The 24774-nt window shown below is 46.2% G+C and overlaps 2 protein-coding genes across 3 annotated transcripts in view; both read left to right on the forward strand.

Moving 5' to 3' along the window:
• Positions 1-21998, forward strand: part of LOC144098828 (uncharacterized) — a 33418-nt gene extending 11420 nt beyond the window's left edge. Inside the window, exons 1-7 of one of the 2 annotated variants that reach the window (XM_077631722.1) lie at positions 1253-1424; positions 4637-4695; positions 6673-6783; positions 8257-8283; positions 11252-11474; positions 13572-13906; positions 21602-21998. In XM_077631722.1, coding sequence (XP_077487848.1) covers positions 1253-1424; positions 4637-4695; positions 6673-6783; positions 8257-8283; positions 11252-11474; positions 13572-13906; positions 21602-21625 — 951 coding nt within the window. In that variant the 3' untranslated portion in view covers positions 21626-21998. Of the gene's footprint in view, positions 1-1252; positions 1425-4636; positions 4696-6672; positions 6784-8256; positions 8284-11251; positions 11523-13571; positions 13907-21601 lie in introns of those variants that run through there. The other variant, XM_077631723.1, reaches the window with a different exon arrangement.
• A 1381-nt stretch (positions 21999-23379) lies between these two features.
• Positions 23380-24774, forward strand: part of LOC144098829 (uncharacterized) — a 109910-nt gene continuing 108515 nt past the window's right edge. Inside the window, exon 1 of the mRNA XM_077631724.1 lies at positions 23380-24497. Coding sequence (XP_077487850.1) covers positions 23781-24497 — 717 coding nt within the window. The 5' untranslated portion in view covers positions 23380-23780. The remainder of the gene's footprint in view (positions 24498-24774) is intronic.

The raw sequence follows: 24774 nt of genomic DNA on the forward strand, positions 1-24774 counted from the left end.
GCGAGTATGAGGCATTAAAGGCTTTCGCCTTAACACAGACTGTCACAGTAGCGGCGGCATCCTTGAATTTACGTATGTTGTGTTTATGTAAAATTGATGTGTCCTGGTTTTCTAAAACATATTATATCCACGTAGTCTCTGTACGTTTATGGTTCAGTCACTGCAAGAGCACGAGTATGTGCGTGTCATTCAATTCTGACAGTTTTCTTCTTTTTATTGTACGTGCTGCTCGTTTTGTCTCTGTTTCCCAGCTCAAAGTCACCTCTACAAAAGAAGAAGTTTTGAGCTCGATTTTTGCATTCGTAAACTTTTCTCGCCTGCAAGGTGACCCCTACAGGACAGAAGTTGTTGGTGTATGCGCTTCTTATTTTTTTTGGCTATGTCTTACTTTTTCTGTTTCACCCCATCCAGAGCCACAGTCTAAGGGTTCGTTTAGCTATTCGGTAATTTTCCGCAACTTTGACATGTCAGTCAATCAACGTTCAAGCTACACTAGTCACAGCACAGAGACAAAACATTTATAATGGACGATATATGCTGCTCTTATGAACTTGTGAAGCACTTTCATATGGCGAGTTCTTGAGTCTGTGGAGACAACACTCTGGAGCGGGCAGGACGGGATAAGTTCCGCCGCGGTGTAGGGTAGAGTACATAAGCTGAACTTAAAAGAGCTATGCTCGGGAGGCGTACTGCAGACGTACTGTAGGGTATGCGCTCGTGGAAGAAGCAGGATACGCTAGAGCGTCCCAACTCTTTTTGAACCAGTTGCCACTTGTCTACAGGAGCTTCGCGCAACTTGAACCCGAGGGTAGACCTTGGAGGGCGTGCGGTGCCGGTGCTGTTGTGCACGGGACCCGTGGCCGCACATGCATGACACGTCCGGAGCATAGTTACGCAGGGAAATAACGCCGATGAGGAGGGCGGAGTCTGGGACCGCGAACGACCCACATTGTTGGGGCTCGCTGTGCCTGCAGGGGAGGCGAGGTGAGTGCAGGCTTCGATCGACCGTTAAGCCTCCGCGCGCCTGGTAAAAACCGGTAGAAACAAAAACCGAACGGAAAGACAAAAAGAAAAGGGGCTCCCCCCCAACAAAACGTGATGAGGGAGGGGCCCAGTGGCAAGGGGGAAGTCGGGGGAGGGAGGGCAATCAGCGAAGCATACAGCACGCGGGTGGGGGGCGCGTCACCGACTCCACAAAGATCGTCGCCCCCGGTGGCACATCGACGCCGACAGCTGGCCGGGTAGCAGCAGCATGGACGGTCGGTGGCGCAGTGGCTCCTGGTTTGTGTGGCTCGCGCTGGCTGCCACCGCTGGAGGCGCCGGCAGGGCCGACGGACTCGCCCGCTTCGCGCACAGGAGGAGTGACGCCATGGACATTGCACTGAGGCAGATCAACCTCTCGCTCCTCTACACGCTGGCCTGCGGTGAGCGCTCGCCGCCATGCTGCTGGGAAACGTTTCTTCTACTATGGGCGCACTGAATGGCGTTTGTCTGTTGGGAGTGCACGAAGATTAAGTTAGATGTGATGTCCTGCGTGAGGCTCCTGTTGAGGCTCGTGTGTAGGCTCCTGTTGGGGTTCTCGTTGATGCTCTTGTTGAAGCTCCTACTGCTCTTGTTGAGGCTCCTCTTGATGCTGTTGTAGGGGCTGTCGTTGAAGTTCCTGCTTGAGGCTCCTGCTTAACGCAGTCGGCGAAAGATCTATCATGTGACTTCCGTTAGGCTGTCCTAGAGGTGCGCCACATTTTGCTTGCCGTACATTACTGTAATAACGAAACGGTGATTCGCACTTCAGTGACCGTTGAAGTCTATGCGTGCAGTAGCTAGGTGAGGTGACTTCTATCTGGAATGAGACTCGTTACCGTTCCCGTACTATTGGAAGGAATACGTGTTCGGAATTTGCCATACTGACAATCTGGGAGGACGTGCTTGTCGAGAGCTGGGTGTACATGAAGCACCATCTGAATTGCAGAGCCGGTGGTAGGGATCAAAACTTCGTCCTTGGGACCTTGTCATACAGAACTGCCTTACAAAAGCTATTCATAGCAAGCTCTCGCACCTTTTTACTTTACTTTACAACGGTCGCATCAGCGTCCTTAAGTTCAACGATATTCAAAGTAATTGCTAGGAACAGCTCTGAAATGACTCGATAGTATAAGAAATTGCCGAGAGATTCGAGAGGAACATATCTTCAAGGCTTCAAGCAAAGAATGTGCTTCAGAAAATATTCGGCTTGCAAAGTGCTGTCAAACTTATTTAAGAACGTCCCTGTTCGTTGATGCAAAACTTTAATTAGTCGCCAAGAGTACTTCTAATGAAGTGACAAACTTAGACCACGTTACTGTATTTATGAGCACCGTTATAGGGTCGAAATGCTACTCCGTCCAAAAGTGTTGCAACCTCATGAGATTCACAAGTCATTACTTTCTATGCGAGTATGATGGAGAATGTTGCCAGTTTTCTTGCGTCTGTTTTCTGAAGCCGAATTCAGCTTTCCATATGGCTGCTTCATTAAGGTGTCCAAATGGTGGTAATTAGGAAGGGAAGTAGGCATGTCGCTATGATTAATCATTTAACCAACCAAGTTTGATCTCCGTCATTTAAAGAGTTGTAGCAGTTGTAGAAAGAATGGCGAAAACTGCTTCTTTATTACCATCTCTCCAGGGGAAGCTTGTGGTTGCTGAATACGGTCAAATTTCTCTCGTTAATAGTGCACATGCTCACAAAAAACAGCGCCAACTTTGGATGTGAGAAATAATTTGCGCCCATGCTGAATGTCGCCAAGCTTGACACAGTGGGAATGTTTTTATTGGACGTTCGAAAACTATGTCCGCTTTCCACCTCTTGTCTCTTCGTGGAAAGCGGCTGTAGGTGCGACGGTGCTCACCGCTGCCCGCCCACGACACCGTTCCGCGTTTCCTGTTGCCTCCGCTCGATGGCGCTTGGCGCTGTGTTAGCCCCGAACCGTTCGCAGTAGAATTAACCTGCTAGATACTAGACGCATTTTTCTCAAGCGATGTTTGTAACCTTTGTAGATTTTGATTTTAAAAGCAATGAAAGGGACGTCGCTGCGGTCTGTGCATGGGGATTGTACTGCAAGCCGGACATTATGTATGTGATAGAGAAACTAAAAGACAAATAATTAACAAAAATTACCCTAATTACCGTAATTGAAGGCCTTAAACATTGAAGGCGAGCCTATTTTTTATCTTTTCGGAATCCGCATTGCGTTTAGAAATATCGAACGTGAGAAATGCGCTTTTGAAAGGTCGTTAAGTTGGCTTTCCCGCACTGCACACTAATAAATTGCCATTGTTCGAATTTATAGTTCAGGCAGCACAGACGCTGTTTACGTCTTTTTATGAAGAAGAAATTACTGATTTCGACGACGATACTGCGCGCACCCGCGACATTTTATAAATGTGCAACGCGAGGAAGCCAACTCGACGAGTTTTTAAAAACGTATTTTTGACGCCCGACATTTCACTCCCTCCTTTATCACTTCCCTTACGGCGCGGTTCAGGTGTCCGCCAATATATGAGACAGATACTGCGCCATTTTTTTCCCGCACAAAAACCAATTATTATTATTAATTATTATTATGACGCCCGACACTCCTAAGCACAATGCCGATTCTGAAAACTTAAAACTGGACACGCTTTATCCGTTAACGACTTTCAATTTCTCAGTATAATCTTGCACCTTAAAAATAAAAACTAGAAAGTCGATTGGTTAAGTTATAGTTAATGAATCGTCAGTTAGTTGAACTCTATCACGCACACAATGTCCTCCTTTCTGTACAATCCACTCGCAAAGACAGCACTGGCGTGTCTCTCACGGTTTCTAGAATAAAAAATCTGTAAAGGTTAAAAGATGTCAGCATGTATGTTTTTCATCCTTTTAGAAACTCTCGGAAAGTTTGCCTTCTCAGTGTACTGGTAGCTTCCTCTTAATTGAATGTATTAATTGAACTCAATTCTTAACTGAACGCATAAGTGATTTCTCCTAGACTGTCGTTTCCCTGCAGAAGGACGCTAATGAGTTTAATTTGACGCAACATTTCTGTCGTTTGATTCGTCATGCGAGGCTTTGTCATGGTGAATGTGGATTATATTTCAGGAGTACAGCGGACTGGGATAGAGGTAGCTCACATGCATGGAAGCGTGCTTGTGGCTGTATTACAGGTGCTTAGTGGTAAACTCCCTCAGCTTTGCAATATGCAAACAAACTAATCAATATCATATGACCCTGAACTGTTGAACGAAAAATGCAAGAAAATAAAAGTAAAAAAAATAAACATCTGAAAGCACCACTTGCTTAGCCTGGTTGGAAGATTTTTTTCTCTGTATCGTGGAAATAAAGCTAGACTTGAATATATAAATTTACCTCATGCCAACGTCTCCTCTCACATGAGTAAACTATCTAAGGCCTGATTATTCGAATACTATGCTTATTCAAGGCTGCTCAATCTCAGGGAACTCAACTAGGCGAAACTCCTAGCAAAACTTGATCTTGTTGGTGCGAGATATTACTGACTGTTGCCCTGTGCAATCAGCCAGTTGTGCTTACAAGGGTGTGCTGAAAAGTCCTGGTCAGTTCTGGTGTTAATTTATTCATTTATATTCTTTTTTTTTTGCAGACACATCTGTAAGCACCGAAGTCCAAGTCAAGCGGTTTCAGTGCCTGCTGAATAACATTGTACGTACCATCGATACCTCCCACCTACTGCCATGCAAATGAGACCACTTGTATGATGCGATGCCTATAAATAGGAGCTATCCGCGGAAAAAACTGAGGTCTCCGGTTCCTAACCCAGCGTCGCCCGCATCCCCGCAGTCCCGATGAAGGCAGCCTGAGGCACCAGACACAACTTTTTCTCACTGAACGCTATCTTCAAGTGCGGCGTACAAGAAGCCTAAAAGATAATTACTAGAAGCATGCTTGCTACACTGCTTATTGGAATGTGAGTGCTGGAGTTCGAATCGAGTTTCAGTTTATTTTCATAACAACACCGAAGGAGGTACCAAAGTGCGAAACCGTCAGATGGACTTCTATAACAGAATTTGTCCAGACTTTAAGCAAAAAGTAGCAATCAATAAAATGTTAAAGGAGAAATTTTAACAGAGACGCTTGAAATGCAGTAAAATTGATTGGTATCAAATGATATAAAAGATAGATTTGAAGTTAACTGCATATGCTTAAATTCAAAACGCGCGTGTCATGATTCAGAACAGTGAAACAGGCCGAGTGAGAGCCTCTTTGGCCAGTTAGTTTTTCGTGATCTGACGCACCAGTTTGAAATGTCGTTCGATGGCGACCTTTGACGACGCTTTCATCATGTGGGAATACCTGCAACGACTGGCACAACGAAGCATGGCAGCGCAGATGAAAGTGGTCATTGCCTAGCAGCTCTACGCTAATCGGAATTGTTTCATAACTGCGAGAGACATAGTCGGTTCCGAAATAGCACTGCGTTTGATTGTGGGCGACAAGCCCTAAATTTCAAGCAGGGATATTTAGTTTCCGCCAAAACTGTCGAGGAACTACTAAACATTACGTCATCAAGCTCTTGCGTCGTAGGTGAGCGTCTGTGGCGGTGCTAATTTAGGCGCTTGCCGGCCTTTTGTATTCATAGATAAATTTTACTTCCTTGTGATTGCTTCGCGTTCAACAATCCTCGCTTGAGTGCCGTGCGTTTAAAGCGCGTATTTATTACGCCTTTGTGTTACTGCTTGCATAAACGTTTTGCTCAAACGTGACCGTAACAACTCATTTCTGTGAACAGAAATATCGCAGTTGTGCTAGCCTCAGTGGACGCGAACGCCAGGGGGAGTTGTATGAAGTGGTAGGCTGTAAATATAAGGCACTTACTTAACACTTCGCATTAGGATCAAGAATGAAAAGCTCTCACCGTATTTTTTCTAATGTATAGCAGGGTAAGTTATGATTGTTTAGAATTAATATTTTCATTTGCTGAAGATTGCTAGCCTTATGACGGAAATGAGTCTGGATGATTCCATTTGGCGGTTGAAACGAAACTTGGGTCTGCTTGCTCATACCTGATTACTTCACCATTACGCTAACGAGTTCAGCTTATCTTATCATTATTACGCGAGGACTTTTCCGAAAAATGTCATGCGTCATCCGTCACCTCGTTACAGCTTGTTGTGCCCCGATACAAACGCAGGAGTTATCGCGAGAAATTCGGACGATTTGAACTCGAGGTCACATATTGTGCCATCTAGGTTAAGCTAGATAGAGCGAAACCGAAACTAAGCTGTTGAATCACCAAACTGCATGACGGCTCAACTGACGCATGCAGGATATAGCCCCGCAGCTACGTTACAAATCATTGACTCGCGTCATACGCGGTGACCTTTTGAATGCCCCAGCGTATATTGTAACGTTATTATCAACCTGTCTTCTTCTTTATTTAAATTTTTAAAACTCCTTCTAAGAACTCCGAAAATGTTCCTTTCTGGCGTATTTCTCTTCCTATCACATGTAAGCATAATTATTTTTCTCTCACATGGTGCCTAATAATCTTTGTACTCGCCTTTTGTGTCTTGTTTTTGAGAGGTTGATGGGGTCAATAAATGACACTGAAGGGACACGGAAAAGTAAACAAGAATAAATGCGTTGCTAATCCTGGTAATGCGTTACTGATTGTTATAGGACCCGGCGGACAAGACGGTCGTGCTGGGTTGCCAATACAACGTGGGCGGCACCATGGACGCTGCCACGTTCCTCACTTCGTTGTGCGAGAACAAGCTACCATGCACTAAGGTGGGCGAAAGCGCATAGGTTTCAACTGCACTCAGCTGCTCTTATCAGTGCCGCGCAGTATAGGGCCGTTTGACCGAGTGGCTAGCCTATCTGTTCGATGGGCACAGCTGAAAGAAGCGACATGCTGCCATGACTTAACGCCTTTGTTTCTAAGCGGTACCTCGAGAAGCATTTGCAAATTCGTTCTCTAGGAAAGCATGACTGAGCGTATGCGAATCATGAGAGTACACCCTAAACGGAAAGGGGTGAAAAGGGAGTAAGCTGGCCTCTAGCGCACTTCTTTTTATTAAACAGAGAACGCTAGATGACAGCTTACTCTTTTTTGACTCCCATTTAGGCGTATTCGTTTTTAGAGGGTAGGTCGAAGCCGGACTGGCCTAAAAGCAAGGTTAAAAGAACCAAACGCTATTTCATTGTTTCTACAATGGCAGCAATGAGCGTAAGGAGGAGCTCGAGTCATTCTGAGGCGTCTGGACATCAGGAGAGCTTTTAGCGTCGGCTGCTGGAGCCCCACGTAGCAGCTAGAACTGGCGAGATTTGACCAGCACTTATATTTACTGGCAATGTACAGCGTGAGGTGAACATTACTGATGAACCGCCTTGCCGACCGTGGTTGCGCAAGACGATCGATGTCGACCGGCGGAGTAGGAAGACATTACGAACAAAGGCAGTCTAAAGAAAGTTAGGGATGTTCCATTTGCAGAATTTTGTTTTCTTCAGAAAATTTCAGGGGGTAAAATGTAATGAAAAAAAATTTTTTGAGGAGTCTCAGAGATATGTAAGAACCGAAACTGCCTAACTTTTTCCCAAGTTGAAGGAGTTCTGAAATTGCAGCAGTGAAAAAGGGCCTGAAATGGGGGCTTTCGGTTCTAACTAAGGGAATTCTCAGTCACGGCATGTAACAAGACCTCAAAAAGTGGCTCGCGGGAAGCATTAGAAAATAATATTGTATATATTTAATGAACAAATTAAGGAACACAGGCAGTCTACAAAAAGGCGCTCGCGAGATGCAAGAAGAAATGCGTATTTTCTTAAATATTTAATAGGAAGACAAAATAAATTTTGTTAGCAGATACATGGGGCGCTGCCTTATCGCGGAACCTGAGAACGCAAGTTTTGAAAAATGAGTTCTGTTGTCAGAAATCATCTGAATTCACTGATGCGAGGAGCTTTCGGGCCATCCAGCTGCAATCTCGAGGTTCTTTGCAAGATACAGAGGTGATAATGATATGCATGCTGATTTAGGCTTTATTAGCGCTGTGGTGGAACCAAACCAAGGGTAAGGGAATGGCGCTGTCACGCTCTCGCTTTGGCAAATGTACTTAGCATGTAACAATGGCTCTAGCGCTGTGTTCGCGAAACGTTTTATGCTGAAGCGTGTAGACAAGAATACCCTGTACGATATTTGCCCACTTTTCTCATCTATATGCTCATTTATTGTTTACAACGATCGATCTATTTCTCTCGTTTCAGCTGCGTGCGTGCATGGCGTCAGAAAGGGTGAGTACTTTCTGTGTTCCCTGAGCCCTTTGTGTTAGCGTTGATTTTCTTAAAAACGTAAGAAATCTCCGCGGGGCGGTAGCCTGTTGAGAGTCCGTCATTCGAACACAGCAAAAAACAAGAAAAATCTCTGCTCAGTGACATGTTTTAATAATAATAATAATAATAATAATAATAATAATAATAATAATAATAATAATAATAATAATAATAATAATAATAATAATAATAATAATAATAATAATAATAATAATCTTTATTAAGCACCCAAAAATCAGTACAAAAAAAACGGGCCCATCTAAGCCAATGGCGGCTTGTGTGACGTGGCCCGGCATCGTCAGCTAAGCGATGTGGTTACAGTATATATGTACATATTTAAAACCAACAAAGAAAAGAAAATAAGAGTGATAAGCATAGATCAAGTCTCCAGGCATCGAAACAAAAGCATGATCTCTACAGACTGTGACAAGCGAAAGGAAAATAAGAGCATACATATGCATTACAACATGCGTACCAAACTCTTCAATTGAGAGAGTCCACAGAAAAAAAAATAATAATAATATTATTTTGTCACCGTCAATATCAATTCAGGCGAGACAAGCTGGTCTAAGCCTTTAGATGGTTTCTAGGACCATGCCAAAAAAAATAAATAGTGACTGAAAAGCATGAATCATGCATACACAGAACAAAGAAAACAAAACAACAATAAACATGAAGAGCACACTAAAAATTAGTAAGTCCATTCAAAACAAAACTTAAAAGAGCATACAGGCGCAAAGTCTAACAAGCCGAAACAGATTGCCCTAATCATAAAACTAACTTTTCCATTCATTCCTCAATAATAATAATAATAATAATAATAATAATAATAATAATAATAATAATAATAATAATAATAATAATAATAATAATAATAATAATAATAATAATAATAATAATAATAATAATAATCACCATCACCATCACCATCGTCGCCATTACTCTGACTACGCCCGCTGCACTACATGCCCACTACGTGCGCTACTTTGTTGCACGGTGCACTAACGGTCTGGTTTCGCTGCAGTATTGGAAATGCGTGAGTAATAAATAGACAGCGTGCACATCGGCTTGTCGCACAGCGCACTGTGTCACATTATGCGGCATGCTTTCTCCTCTGTCTTCATGTCCTTGGCACACAAGATTTTGTGTGCTAAAACACACTCGCGGAATACAGTTCATTTTGTTTTGCGCTTGAACTGTTATTTTTCTTGTTTGCCTTTAAATATCGGATGCCTCTCTAAAGCGTGGGCCTTTGGTTGCCACGATTCTCTGAACGTGAAATACGCGCCTTCGCTTAACAATTTTCGCTTAATAACAGGCGCTGCAAATTATGTTTGTGCATATCTTTCTAACAGCGTGTTCAGTAGAAAAATATTGCACGTTCATTTTAGCGCTCCCAAGGATTTATTTTATGACAGTGACGATAATCATGTAATTGGCTGTAAATTATATAAAAGCCGAAATGAACGCCCGTCAGCTGCACGGGCAGGGAGCATTTGCGATTCCAGTCGCAAATTACAGCTCGCAGTAGCTTCACAGGATAAAACAGCATTTATATGCGGTTGATTAGCGGTGTCCCTCTGCTGCTCCAAGAATATCGAGCGCTACTCATGACAATTATTGTGCAATGAATTCAACATCATGTTTAGTGCCTGTAAAGCTGTCTTCCTAATAATTTTTGATGCATACGGTGAAACAATTATTTCAGGGGCACCTTATTAAACGTTGATCTCGCTTCGTTCCCCGAGTTTCGCGTAGTCGTCGGCGCCCGTTCCGTACGCATGTCCATTGTGTCCAGGCAATAAGCACATGACGGGGAGAGGGAAAGAGGAGAGGAGGAGCAGAAAGGAATGCCAAATAGGAGGGGAGGACACATATGGCGGCGCGGGAAGAGCGGTTGCGCTCGCGCACAGGTGTTTTCTCTAGAGGCCCCATGAATGCACCCGTGAGGCAGCGTCATGCTCGGAACGCTGCACGTGAGCAGAAGAAAAGATCCCAATAACATTAGGCATGTTGCGAAGAGCAGGAACGCGCTAAATACGCCGCCCATAAACACGCTGCACGTCAATATCCACAAGCGTTTGGCCACACATTTCTCAGGACATAAAACACTCAGTGTAACTTTCTAATGACATAAATAAACGCAATCGTCATCACTACGTTAATAATTTCTTGAACCAGCTAGCGCTGATTACTCGTCGCAGCGGTGAGTTTAGCTGCTAATTTTATTGATTTATACACAGTAAGCTAGCTGTACAAATATTTATTTGCTTGAGTAGTGTTGCATTGCATTAGTCCACAGGTTTAATGTAACGTATTTTGTGCCACCTATCAGTTTCTTTAAGAAAAAAAGAAAGACGCAACCAAGACCACGCATTAAGGTAGGGAAAGTAATTTCGCTTTCGATAAAGCATAAAAAAGGCACACGCTCTTCACTTCATAAACGCATCGCAGTCTTCCAGGCATATCGTGGACGTTCTAAAAAAAAAAAGAAAAAAAGTGAACAGTTTGTTAGACGCAGAGGGTTCCGAAATCATGCGTAACCTTTGATCACTGGTTCAAATAGCTACACAAGGAATAACCTTCTCTAATCTTGTCAGAGGCATATTCTAAACAGTGTTCAATTTGCTTCATGATAGATTTTCAATTTCAGGCAATACTTTTTAAACTTTTTGTGACGAGTGTGAGCTGTAGAGGCAACACGCGACTTTCGCGATCACATGTGTAATATTACAGTATTATTGTAATTGTATTTCATTAAGATTTTTTTTTCGCGTCTTATCACTTATTGAGGGAAAGCGACGCCCCTGGTAATTCTTGTATTGACCAGTAAGCAAACTGGACGATAAGAACTGAATATAATCAGAAGAAAGTAAAAATTATATTATGTCAAGAAAGTTTACTGTTGCTGCATCGTACGCTCCCACAGTCGAAGAACAACATGCGGCCTCAGATGCCGCCGACTATGCCGGAGGCCGAGAACCCCATCCAGGCGGGCGTATCGGGTCCGGAGCAAGGCGGCGTGGCGGTGCCGTCCGAGAGCACGGCGGCTCCTCCGACGAGTGCGCCCACAGAGGAGACCCCGGAGGAACCCTCGACCGCGTCCGTAGTTCCGGTGCCTCCCTCCACCGCACCTGCCCCGCCCCCTGAAGGTTCGCACAACACTTCCAGTCAAGGCGCCATCCCGTGCTTGCCTTCAGGTTTGAACCCTAGGTGATCGTGTTTAGTCCGGAGCCCTCCACAGCGAGGTGTCTCGTGGTCCGAAGTTTCACTTGGCACGTAAAAGCAATCAATCAACCAATCAATCAGTCAATCAACCAATCAATTAATCAATCAGTCAGTGGATCAATCAATCAATCAATCAATCAACCAATCGAATCAATCTATCAATCAAATTTCATTAGACCACAAGCTCTCGAACGAACCTTTACACAGCAGTGGATTCACATACGAGAATACAATGGCAATAAAAACTAAGTCATCAGGTATTTCCTGGACATTTTTACTGTAATTAAGACAGGTGATTAGACATTTTTTATGTTACCTTAGGAGCGGAATGATCCTGTACTTTATTGATTTATGTTTTCACTTATCTATAATGCCTTAGTGTATTCACAAGATGGGTGCGCGAGTGCAAAACTTGCTGATAAAGAGGACTCAGTGGTGATGTTGAAATGAACCGAGAATGCATGGAGGACGACGCTTGTGAGAACAGCGTCGTAGTTAGTTCGTGGGTGTTTTTACAAAATAAGGGCGAACATTGGTCGCGGCGTGTGCTTGAGCAGAGCCTTGTGCGGACTTACACGTGCTTTAAAAAGATGGCTAGAATGAATGACAAAAAGGATGTAGCGAAAAGCATGGCCTATTCTGTGAGAGCCTGGTTTCTTATGACACTTCTGAAAGGTAGGGAAGCCTGTGTTAGTCTTAAGTTACATGCTAGAAAACGAATAATCTGAGTAGATAAATCTTACGGCGCGTTTTTAAACAAGTAAAATTCTATGAGGTATAGTTGAACGGGGTCAGAAATGATAGATGCGTTTTTTTAACTTGACTATGATGAGTTTCTTCATGTAAGATGAGCGTTTCACAGGCTGCCTTACTAGCTGAAGAAAGAAACTCGTTTCATGCATGGTTTTGTTTCGCAAGTGTAGCGAATAGAAACGCAGAATTACCCAGTATTTTTTTTCTTTAAACGTAGCGCTTTTCGCCTGCCGTATTTCACAAAATGAGCCTTACGTGTACATCCCACATGGGAATCTTTGAAAGCCGTACGTTAAAAATAAGTACATGAATAGCCAGGCATATGACAGCGAATGGAATTCCCGAATATTAGCCAAAGGTTAGGATTTATTTCTTTCGATCTTCTTTTTCTGTTTCAAAAAACCTCGAAATGCCTGTTTTTGGATTCAGCGTAACCTAATTCGCCACATAATTGCTGGCGTGTCCAATTACCTGTTGCGGTGACTTAGAAAAAGACTACACCTCTGCTCGTGTTATTTTCGAGAAAACCACCTTCGTCTCAAGGAAGGCCTAAGCTTGCAAAGACACACAGGAGTACTCCAATCAATTTTCGTTCTTAGTAAAAAATTTTTTTTGTTCTTTGTGGACTGAGATGTAGTTTTTCCTGCATCAAAAGTCCCGTTTATTCTTCACAAATTTTGGTTCAGAAATGAAATACTTTTGCCTACAATTCGACTGAAACTCAGGACGTCAGTTAGGAAAAAAACTGCGCAGTCACCATTAGAGAGTGAATGGCTTTGTGACTTAGCCGAAAGGATCCACCATAAAAAAAAAGAAACGGTAATTTCATGGCATTTTGCTTACGAAAATGTAAGTGGTGGCTATACCTGTTATTATTTTTTTCGTATTTTCAAGCTTGTAAAAGCCACTTTTTCATTTAAAGTATCCTCTTTGTCATTAAAATGCGGTAATGTATCTGTACAGACCAAGTGCAACTCACCTCTAGCGTCTCTTTAAGTTTACGTCAACGAAAGGGACCCCTAGTCGACTAAAACCGCATGTGGACAGTCAAGGGAAGATACTGTTGTAAGAGAGCCACACTGGAATACGCCGGTACTGGAGTAAAAAGGGGAGTAAGCTGTCCTCTATGCGCACTCTCTTTGAAAGGGAGTGCGCTGGAGGATTACTTACTACCTTTTTACTCCTTTCTGTTCGGAGTGCTTGGCTCGTCTTTTTGCCTAAATCGGCAGAAGTTTCGAGGGAAACTGAGCAGCACCGCCCGCTTTCAGGAGGGGACCCGCCTCCGGTGAAGCCTGGCGGAGACGAAGGTAGTCGCGAGGACGAGCCGTCCTTGCCGAGCACGGCAGATCCGACGCCCGGCACGGTGGCGACGGAGGCGCCGCCGCCACCCCCGCCGGTCGACGCGCAGCCTCCTCCCGACGACCCGCTGCCGCTGCCCGGAGAGGTGCCCGGGGCGAGCGACGAGATGAGCTTCTACCCGTGCCTGTGCGCCCGCAAGGCCAAGTACAGGGGCCTACTATGGAAGCCCCGCATGAACAGCCGCCGCACGCGCGCCATCACGTGGAAGGACTACAACTTCATCTTCCCCCTGAACGTCGTCAGGGTGCGTACGCACAGAACGCTCCCAGGCAAGGGGCGCGGTTGACGGGACCTTCGTTGCAGTGCCTTCATTTGCTTTGTGACGGTCACCACCTTTACAGCTGTTAGGTGACGGGTATAAGAGATCAAAAATGCTTTAACTAAAGGAAGAGACGGGAAGGGGTGCAAGACGTAAGGGTGAAATTCGAGTGTGCGAGTGAATGTGCGCCCAAGCGATCTGGCAGTTGAGGTACGAAGTCGATGTCCTTCACGGTTTGTATGACTGAAACGACTTCAGACGAGCGGCCTGTAACGCGTATGGGAGATTTGATATAACGGGAGTATTACGTAACGAAGGTGACTGATTGGTTCATTGAAATATTGACAAGGAGGCTGTGCGAAGTGCTTGTTTTGAGGTGATTTCAGTGGCGGTGGTCGCGGGGTTGATTTAGGGGCGCAGGGACGCAGAATGGTGCTTTGACTCAAATGTTACATTCTCCGCTGTGGAGAGCCTATAACGCTCCCTGGCTAGTGCTTCGCGGAGATCCTGATAGGAGTGAGTCGTGGTTGGAGTAAACGAGCAATCGAGCTCTGCCAGTTCCGCCAGCAGAGGTGAGAATTGGGGAACGAAAGTGAAGTGGCTTTCAAAAAACGCGCGCTTTCTGTTCGTTGCGGGGTCATTCCAATACCTTGGTTTTTTTTAAAGCTGGAAGCCATTTTTCAGTTTGGAATTTTGAGAGCATGCGGAAAAAGAAGATATCTAAAAAGAAAAACCACGTGCAGAATAGGAAGAACATGCGCAGAATACTGCCGGAAAATTTAATATTTGGTTACATATTTTATTGCGTTTTCAAAGTATAAGGCAGTTGTTTAGAAAAAAAGAAGTTTTAGCATAGTTTCTGCCGCTCTTTTGTGCCCTATTCTAGAGATCGCAATCAAAGGCGGGAAAACAAATTGTAAGCAGTACCGTGAATTCTGTACGTAGTACGCGAGGTATATGTGTTTAAAAATTAAAATTATCAGGAGCTCTCTACTACGGCGTCTCTCATAACGAAAGTCCCTTTATTACATTAAACTCCATAAATTAGTTGAGCTGACTGCCTTTTCGCTTCGTTGAAGCATGCAGGATATAATTCGCAGGAGAGATCTGTTTGTCGCGCCACTTATACCTGTTTAAAGCCCACATAGCACACACACTCACGCGCGCATCCATCACGCACGCCCGTCAAGAGAGTACGTCACGTCTGTTACACAAAACATGTACGTACACGTGTTCAAAATAAACGTCTACACATGCACGCCGCATCTATGTTCAACGCGTATCCGGGTAAACATCCGTTTAAGCCTAGATAATTCACACAAGAAACGTAAGTACCGCTGCCATTGGTAGCCTGCTTTTAGTTTCGATGGATCGATACGAAATAAAAATCAGTGAATGTGTACAATCTGGTCGTAGAACGCCGAAAAAAAAAACCCAATCACAGAAAGACAAAAAAAGTAAAACGTGATGCTGCGACGCAACTGAACGATGTGCTCCTGCATGATTGATGCTCCCATTAGGCGTCTAGCCGAAACAGCAAAGTTACTTTGACCGCCTTTCGCAAACCCTCGCTGAACTATGTTCCGTGTCGTACATTAGGCATCGGCGGCCTTGCCTGTGGTTTTGGGTGAACTGGATAAAAGCACGCTTAAAGCCAAAAACTCCCAACACTCGGGTATCGGGTTTTGCTTGCGCAAACATGTTTGCGCAGTTACTGCTGCCGATTAGCAATAATGAAAGGCAACTTAGTTTCTTTTTGTTTTATGCCAGCAGGCACACTGTCGCAATAAAAAAAAAACATCTTAGCTTCTTTTGCTGCATGCAAAGTAGACAACTGGCAAACGCAGGCACGAACAATACATTAGGGCATTTAAAAAAACGCCCGAATAAACGAGGTGCTGTGCAATACTGAAAAAGCTTGAATCCTGAAGGACTTTGAAATTAGAGACATTACTGGTTGTGCTTTCCGAAATGGAAGATCGGTAAGCAGCCACTTGGCAGTATTTTCGCATCGCAGAATTGTAATTTTTGATCTCAAGCAACTTTTGTGATAGCGACGCAATTCAGTAAGGTTGCGAAAAACTTGAAAGCGTCTCAATGAAAAGCGTTATAAAAAATGTGAGCCAGAACGAGTGTTCCAAATTGCCGTCGTTTGCACAATGCCGTCTGGGTCGCGGCGGGGTGGTGTGTGCACGCGTGAACAATAGAACGTTTCGTCACGACAATTCGCTTTCCAGACGCAACGGCAAAAGTGCGCCAATTGTTACGGCAGCGTATGGAGCACCGTTTCGCGCGACGCATTGCGCGGGTGGTTCACTTTCTTCGCCCGTACACGTCGATGTGCACGAAGAAAATATAAGCAGAAAGAAAAAAAGATCGCGATCTTCAGGATTTCAACTAAATGACGATTCCACGCGCGAAGATTGATGCAGTATGATTAAAATTGCCGGCCCCAATTTTAACGACTTTGGATGAGCCTGGGTGGTTGTTATAAGGTGACCAAACTTTCGTGTTCTTCGCCGTTACGAGAGATGGAGAAATGTCGGTAACAGTTGTGGCATCGCTAAGGCAGTCAATTATTGCTGTAAACTGAGCTAGGAGTTATTGAGAGACTGCAATTGATAGCTGGTGCGTCTATCCCTACCTAGTGAGAATAACTTGGCGCAGAAACTAATGGCGTATTTATATCGGCGTGCCAGAACAGATCTCTGCATTTTCGAAGCTGCACAAAATCCGGCTCGGCCAATCAGAACTCAGGATTTGGATCCAAATCGCTCACTGAAGCCCACTTTTCGGTTCGCGGAGCAAGAAAGCGTGCTCTGGATTACCGATTGAAATACGCCATAGTATTCCTTTTTTTTTCATATTAGTGACCCTGAACAGTGGCAGTTCCGGTTTTGAGAAAATTGTGCATAGAACCAAACATTCAAACAAAAAAATTGAGCCGCTTTATTGCAGTAAAAAGCAACGTCGTTCAGTTTCAGTCACTGGCAAACTTAAGAAGACTGAAAAATAAAATAGGAAAAAGAAAAAGCAGATAAAAAACAATGGTAAAAGCTAAGAACACGTTGATAAGTTTTCGAGCCCAGGTTGACATTCCTTGAATCGCTCTTGGTGGCTTGTCTCAATTCAGCAATGTTGTGAGGTAAAGTACGTATTTCTCTGCTCAGACGTGTGAGGCGAAGAACGACTGAGCAGATATGTTAGTCTTGAACCAAAGGTGGGAATTTGCATAAACTGATTCTGTAATTAGGAAAATGGGAGCGATTTATCAGGTCTGCGCTTGGCGAGAGCTTAACAGTGTTGAAGACCTGGCAACCTTCTTCCGGTGTGGGTGATAAGCGAGAGATCGAAGCTCGTGAAGAATTAGTAAAGGTGTCTGTGCGCGTGCGTGCGCGCGCGCACGCGGAGAGGTTACGAGCCAGCACTTCTAGAGAGGCGTGATGCATTTCCTTGCTTGCAATGCGCTGTGTATATTGAAGTGTTGCTAAAGAAAAATATACTCAATTTTTAGAGGCGTTCGATTCATGCGACGCTACGAAATTTCGATGCGGAATGCAGAGATGAATAATGTAGAGATCTAGGGCAAGTACCGTGTACATTTCTTTTACTTCAAGCCACACTAATTCTCTCTTAGTTTTAACCCAATAGCTCACGTAAATAATGCCAAGTACTCAAATCCCCATCGCGCTAGCAGTGACACGTGTGGCTTAATTTCAAACGGCATCGTTCACGGCGGAATAGTACGAGGTACTCTATTACACTGGTACTGGTACACATCAGAACTACAAGTGTGCCAGTTGTGTCAGTGTGAACGGGCACTTCAGGATGCGAAAATTCCAGTACCGATGCAGGAGCGAAAAGTACGAATAACCCCGCATTATGGATTTGCAGCCTGAACTGCCCCCCTTTTGATCGGAGGCTGCGTGACCGGAGAGCGGGGAAATTTCGCATTGCCGCATATATCTCGTACTATTAAATATCTTCCTGCTCAGGATCTGCCCACTTTTATAGTCGGGTGCAACTCAAGAACGAAGCGGCTTTACCCCGCCAAAGGACTCGTTCACCCAATGGCGTCGGCCAATTCTCATGAGCCTGTTAGCCTGACAATGCAGGGAACGGCAAATGAAAGGGGAGAGTCCCCTCCCTCCGTGGTCGGGGTGTAGTCGGGGATAGTCAGCTCCCAGCTTTGTCGCGCGGCTCCCTGCATTGTCAGGCTAGCAGGCTGGTGAGAATCGGCCGACGCCACTGGCTGGAAGGGGATCCTTCGACGGCTAAAAGCCGCTTCGGTCTTGAGTTGTCATCATCATCATCACCATCATCTGCACCACCGCCACCACCACCATCATCATCATCAGCCTAACTACACCCACTGCAGGGCGAAGGCCTCCCCCACGTCTCTCCAATTAACCCTGTCCTTTGCCAGCTGCGCCCACCCAATGCCCGCAAGCTTTCTAATCTAATCCGCCCACCTAACCTTCTGTCGCCCCCTGCAACGCTTGCCTTCTCTTGGAATCCACTCCGTTACCATGAAGGACCAGCGGCTATCTTGCCTTCGCATTACATGCCCTGCCCAAGCCCAGTTCTTCCTCCTCATTTCGACTAAGATGCCATTAACTCGCCTTTGTTCCCTCACCCACTCTGCCCGCTTCCGGTGTCTTAACTTTGCACCTATCATTTTTCTTTCCATGGCTCGCTGCGTTGTCCTTAACTTAAGCTGAAACCTTTTCGTTAGCCTCCACGTTTCTGCACCGTAGCTATGTACCGGTAAGTCTTGAGTTGTACCCGACTATAGATGTTACCGTGGCTGTGATTAGAAAGTTCCAGAATGGATAGGTGGTAAGTGACGTCACACTGGGAGGGTAGAGGGGTGAGGAGGAACTCTGGGCCAGGCGACCCGGTCGCAGGTCATCGACACCCGCGTGCCAGCGTCCCCCGGCGGCAAGGCCGCGCGCGCTCAGAGACGCGACTGCGCTCGCCGGTCACGTTGGCCGTCCGTGGCGAGCCTGCCCAAGCACGCGGCTGCAGCGGCGCGCGGCGATCGATTTTCTAGACACCGCAACACACTTTCGCTCCCAGTTGAATTTATGAAACAGCCGCAGATCTGGGGCGCTGCTGGCGACGCAATGCTTGGGGAGAGCGGCAGTCTCCGGGGTTGACTTTTCCGCCCCTTTGTCGTTCTTCGACCGCTTTTTTTTTCTCTCCTTCTCTTTCGTTATACGCTTTCCACTTTTATCTTGCACAAGTTGAAGCGATTGGAAAATCGTTTTGTAGTCTCACTCGGCTGCCGTTTCGTCTCTGTCGCCGCCGAGATGCCGCGTGCAAACGGCTCGCGTGCTGTCGGAGTGGGGGTTTAGAGAACAGAGTTATCTACACTCGCGTGGGATTTGCTCGCTGAAACGGAAGAGGACTGTAAGAGACGGCATGGGTTTGGAAGGGAAGGATCAAGTTGGGTCGCTCTGCAAACTAATGTAGGTTATGTAGTCGAAAATATCTGTGCCCTCGAGCGCTTTTAGGATGGCCTAGTTCGAAGAATAAACAGCACTAAAAAAAGAACAAGGACTGCAGAAAGGAAGCCCACGACACAGCGCTGTGTTGTTTGATCGACTATACCAGTTCGTCCAGCACTACACCCTTACAGGCGTAGGTGTTGAGGATAGGAAAAAAGGCCTGCACCATGGACAGTGAATGCGGACTGCATAGTCAGCAAGCTGTAGGAGTTGAAAGACCCACTTGTTTTGCGCCCATCTTGAAATCATAGTCAAGAGTGTCAAATGCTGAAATTATATCGGAAAATTGGTATACGCTTTTGTTTATGGGATAAATTAACGATTAGCAAGAGCAGCCAGATTCTTGTTTGAACGCTTCTTTTATAGTGACTGCTGCTGGTACGACCTTCCTCAGAAATTCGTAACCTCTGTACGCGTTTACGTGGAGGAGAGAGTTGTGCTCGGCGGCCACCACGGGGGCGCTAGTGTAGTCGCGGGTGTGACCAACGGCAGGTACTTTTGACAATGACGTATTGTGCGAATATAGAGGGTGTTTCACGTAACTTGAGCCAAGGCTTGGTGAAATACTGGTGCACTGCAGATGGGTGAAACCAACAACGTATTGTTCGCCGTCATGTGGCGCTCAACACAACATTTTCTAATTCCACTTAATTAGTTAATTAACGAAGCTTAATTATGCGCATTTTGTAATATTAATTTTAGGCCCAGTAACGTTTCGTTGAGTTGTAGAGGGGGTTAAGAAACAGCCGATTTCAGTTTTTTGTACAAATGTTTCACGTATACGTGGTCCCTATTTCTAAAATTTAAAGGCATTGCTTGAAATCTGAAAAAAAAAATACTTGAATGAGCTCTTGCGCGAACGTATCCTAGCGCTACCAAACGCATTTTCAACGAACGAAGCGTACCTGTTCATCGTCTCGACGTGAGCAGCCGGCGCCGCTGTCAGCGTAATCTTGAAGGTGGGTCAGCACATTCCACCGGAACCTGTAAAGCGCGCGCCTTGATCTGCAATAAATAATAGGCAGGCCACCGAAATATAATTCAGGCAGAACTTCAATTGAACCATCACACAGACAAAAAAAAAAGAAATGGGAAAGCCAGTGAATTTGCGTAATTCAAGGTAGCCTCCGTGTTATTTCTTTGTATCACTGAAAAGTTGAAGTGAGCGGTGGCCACTCACTTGGGCATGGTGAGAGCGCAAGTCTCGTTCGTTCAAAACGCGGTTGGGAGCGCTGATATACATGGTAGCGCATGAGTGCAGTTACGTTTTTGTTTCTATATATTTCGCCGATTTTCTTTAAATATTGGGAAGAACGGCCTCGTACGAGGTGCACTACCACACACACAAATAAAAAAAACTAGATTGCTTGTTTCTGAACCACCTCTAGAATTCTACGAAGCGCTGTTGGCCCTAAATTTAATATTAAAGAAATGCATAGTTCCTCTTAGTTAACTAAATAAACGGAATATAAAAATACGCTTAGGAGCGCGCAATGCTATCGCCGATTTTCGCGCATCACGCAACAAGCGTGAATGTTCATTTTCTGCCAAGAAGGCTGCTTGAAATCAATCAATCAATCAATCAATCAATCAATCAATCAATCAATCAATCAATCAATCAATCAATCAATCAATCCGTCAGTCAGTCGATCAGTTTGTCCATCACGTTCGTCAAAGGTCGCTTCTCTGCATAGCTATTAATCATGAGGTGCAGCGCACTTATCGTCGATTTGCGGGGCAGCATTTCTGGAGCAACATTCCTCTGACTTATTTCAAAGTCCCGGTTTATGACATTTAGTATTGAACACTACCAAAATGTGAAGGGAGCTTTCCTTTGTTTTGCAGAGTGTTTTGATTGTGCCCGTGCACAATTAACTATTTTTTTTCACTCGTCGCAAATAACATTTTTTTCTTTATTTTCGCGTACGAAAACTTAAGAAACGCCTTGATAGCATCCCAAGATATAGTCAGCTGTATTCTAGACACATTTGCTGGGCGCTGCACCGACGCAGCAAGATTCTTTAGGGGTAAACTAGGCTGCTAGGATGTACCGTATGTGACTTGGACAGGATTGATTGGGGAGGCATGGGAGAGGCCTTTGCCCTGCAGTGTATATAGTCAGGCTGATGATGATGGCGGTGGATATGACTTTGTGTTCTCTCTTTTACAGGAATGCCTCGTTGCAAGCTACTGAAGAAATTTGGCTGCGCCGAACGTGCCAGTGCAATTTTTACAAGTCGAGCGACATCTGGCAAGAAGTCCACAAAATAACGACTACGTCCAAGCGCCCGTTCAAGGCACCTGCTTACGCACATGGGACACGACACAATGCCTAACCATCTTTAATGATGTTACTGACGCGATGGTACTAACACTTGTAAAGTAGTTTTTCTGTTGCTTTTGTTTACTGGTCTCTTGCGCGAGAGAACATCGGCCTTCACCAAGGCGAGGTCACCAAGACGAGGCTGCAGTAGCGAGACAGTTGCGGGAACTGTCACCAGCAAGAAATAAAGAACATTTTTTGTAACATTTTTTTTTATGACTAAACCACAAGATTTGTGAATTTAATAAACGACCTTTTCGTGAAGTACTTGTCTCGTTGGTTAAACGTAATTGATTTTGATGGGGACGAAGTGAAACGAAGTTGAGTTTAAAACACGTATTTGCTCCCATCCAGAATAGTCGATCTTAACGCGACAATGATATGATATGCTCGCAATGATATGACGTTAACAATTACAGCAATAGAGGATGATATGGGGTAACTCGTAATAGTCACGGAGAATACAGTAACTTCCTAAAAAGCGCGCTTTTCAATTAAGAAGCGGTGCAGAACAGTGGCCAATTAGAGCTTCTTCAGGTAAGGACAACAACGTTAGAGCCAATTACCGGGTGAAACTTACTATTAAATATCACATTTAATAAGTGCATGGCTCTTTAGTGGTACCGCTAATCTTTAAATTTGGGATTAAAAATAAAGACAAGAGAGCCGTTGCTCCTTGTGCGATTTCTTTTCTTTCTACATTTTTTTACTCTTTTCAACGCAAACAAATCAAAGTAGGTAGTCTACCGTCACTGTCTTGATGAAAGGCAACAATGCTGACACGTGCAATCGATGCATCTGAGATCTAACGTATTAAAGTTCAGTTTGATTTGTCGTTGAGTTTTAAGTCGAGCTCGCTTTAATTGGATTCGGTAAAATTAACGAAGCTAAGGAAGACAATCGGGCGAATGAGCAAATAACGCCGGAAATTGGCCAGATGCATAAAATAGTAACACAATTTTGGGGGCCGCTTGCATGAATGCCTGAACATGCCATGGGTGTCTGATTGTGACAATTAGACAGATGCCGGAAGATTGCAAACTATCGTCATAAATGTGTTTGCTCTATTATTGAAACCATTTAAATCCAAAGAAACAGCGACTATGTGGTACACTTCCACACTTTACTCAACTGAAGAAACCACCTAGCCATAAAAGTCGTTCGCTGAATAAGAAACATCGCACCCTCTGTGCTTTTTCTCTTCTGTTTGTTCACCCTAATCTAATTGCTATGTGAAGCTGCCAGCGAATAATATACACCTCAGTTGTTACGGCTGCAGTCGGTCATTTTTTATGCTGCAAATGCCTATTTCGAGGCAGCACATCAGTTCGAGGGCTCGGAGTGTGTTAGCGATGGCTACTGCATCCACTTTCGTCCGTTTAGTTAAGTGAGTTCGCACGGGTACATCGGTGCGCGGCACCCCTTTAGCCGAGGGAGCAGCGAGTAATCAGGGAGGCGCAGAATAGGATGCCCAGCGTGGAGCAGCAAAGAGCGAGAGAGCCATCTAGCGCGTATAGCAGCCAGACCACGTGACGGCCGCCGCCGCGCGCCCCTCCTCCGGCCGGCGCGGGTGGCTCCATCGCGGGGCGGCCGCGGGAAGCGCGCCGGCGAGAGAGGAGTCGTCCGCTCGGGCTCTGCTCTGTGAAGCCTCGGAGGGCGGCCGTTTGCTGCGGCGCCAAAGACTCGCTGGTGGACGCCGCATTTGCTCATCCCGGCGCTCATCCCATCTGCGGGCGGCCATCACCGGCGAGGCGGTTCACAGTGGGTGCAGTGCGCGAGCAGCGTTCGCCTCCGCCGCCGAGGAGCCCCGCCGCAGTGGAATACACGGCGGCGACCGGAGTGCCAGCCCGGAGGAGCCGCGCGGCCATCGGCCGGATCGAAGCTCCGCGTGCGTGAGTGGCGCGATGCCGGCGGCGGCGGCGGCCTCGTCGGGGCCCGCAGCTCCAGCCGCGACGAGCTGAGGCGGATGCGGACGGTGCGCGGCCTTCCGGGCAGCTGAGAAGGGGGGCGGCGCGCAGTGCTCAGCATGTCCTCCCGCGACATGTACGGCGGCTCGCAGAGGTCGCCCCGGGCGGCCCAGAGCTCGCGCGACGTGATGCTGGGGCCGCCTAAGACGTCCTACGCGTCCATCTCGCAGCCGCCGTCTGCCAGGGGAAGTCCCATAGCGCGAAACCTGTCGTCACCGTCTCAGGGCCGCCGCATGCGGCCCACGGGGCCCTACGGCGTCAGCCGCTCCAGCAACAGCAGCCCACTGACCATGGCGCACGACTACTACGGCGACGAGCCGGACCTGCGCGTGTCGCACCGTAGCCGGTCGGCCACGCGGGCCGCGCCGCCGCCCATGCGCTCCTCGTACCCGGGCGTCGACCAGGACTTCATGCCCATCAGGGACCGCTCCCTGGAGCGGGGGGCCGCCGACCTCGGGCGCCGTGGCGGCTACCGCGAGGACATGTACCGCGAGACCACCATCGACGGCGACCCGTACCGGGACTACGGCCGCGAAAGAGGCGGCGGAGGGAGCTTCGTGGCCGAGCTGCAGAGCCGGCTCAACGAGCTCCAGAGCCAGTACGGCAACGTCAAGCGGGAGCTGGACGCGACCACCCAGAAACTTGGCTCCAGCATGCACAGCATCAAGACCTTCTGGAGCCCCGAGCTGAAGAAGGAGCGCGCCCTGCGCAAGGAAGAGGCCGCCAAGTACGCCCTCATCAACGACCAGCTCAAGATACTGCGCTCCGAAAACCAGGTAAGAACAGCGCCGCCACCGGTGCTGCATGCGAGCGCGCAGAGTCTATGGAGGCCACTTCCGCTGGCTCTTAACAATGGGAAGTACTTAACTGATGAACGTACAAGGCTAGGGGAAGGCGGTAACCGTGAAAAAAAAAATTAATACCCAGCTTCCCGCTTTCCTGTATATTTCTGATGTTCACCAAGTGATGCTCCTCAATCTTGTCGGTCGACATTCGGATAGGTCGTTCTCGTTGTGTTCTCCTAACAGAGTAACCCGGACTTTGTAGAAGAAA

The sequence above is a fragment of the Amblyomma americanum genome, chromosome 7 (genome assembly GCF_052857255.1).
Source record: "Amblyomma americanum isolate KBUSLIRL-KWMA chromosome 7, ASM5285725v1, whole genome shotgun sequence".
In the NCBI taxonomy this organism is placed as follows: Eukaryota; Metazoa; Arthropoda; class Arachnida; order Ixodida; family Ixodidae; genus Amblyomma; species Amblyomma americanum.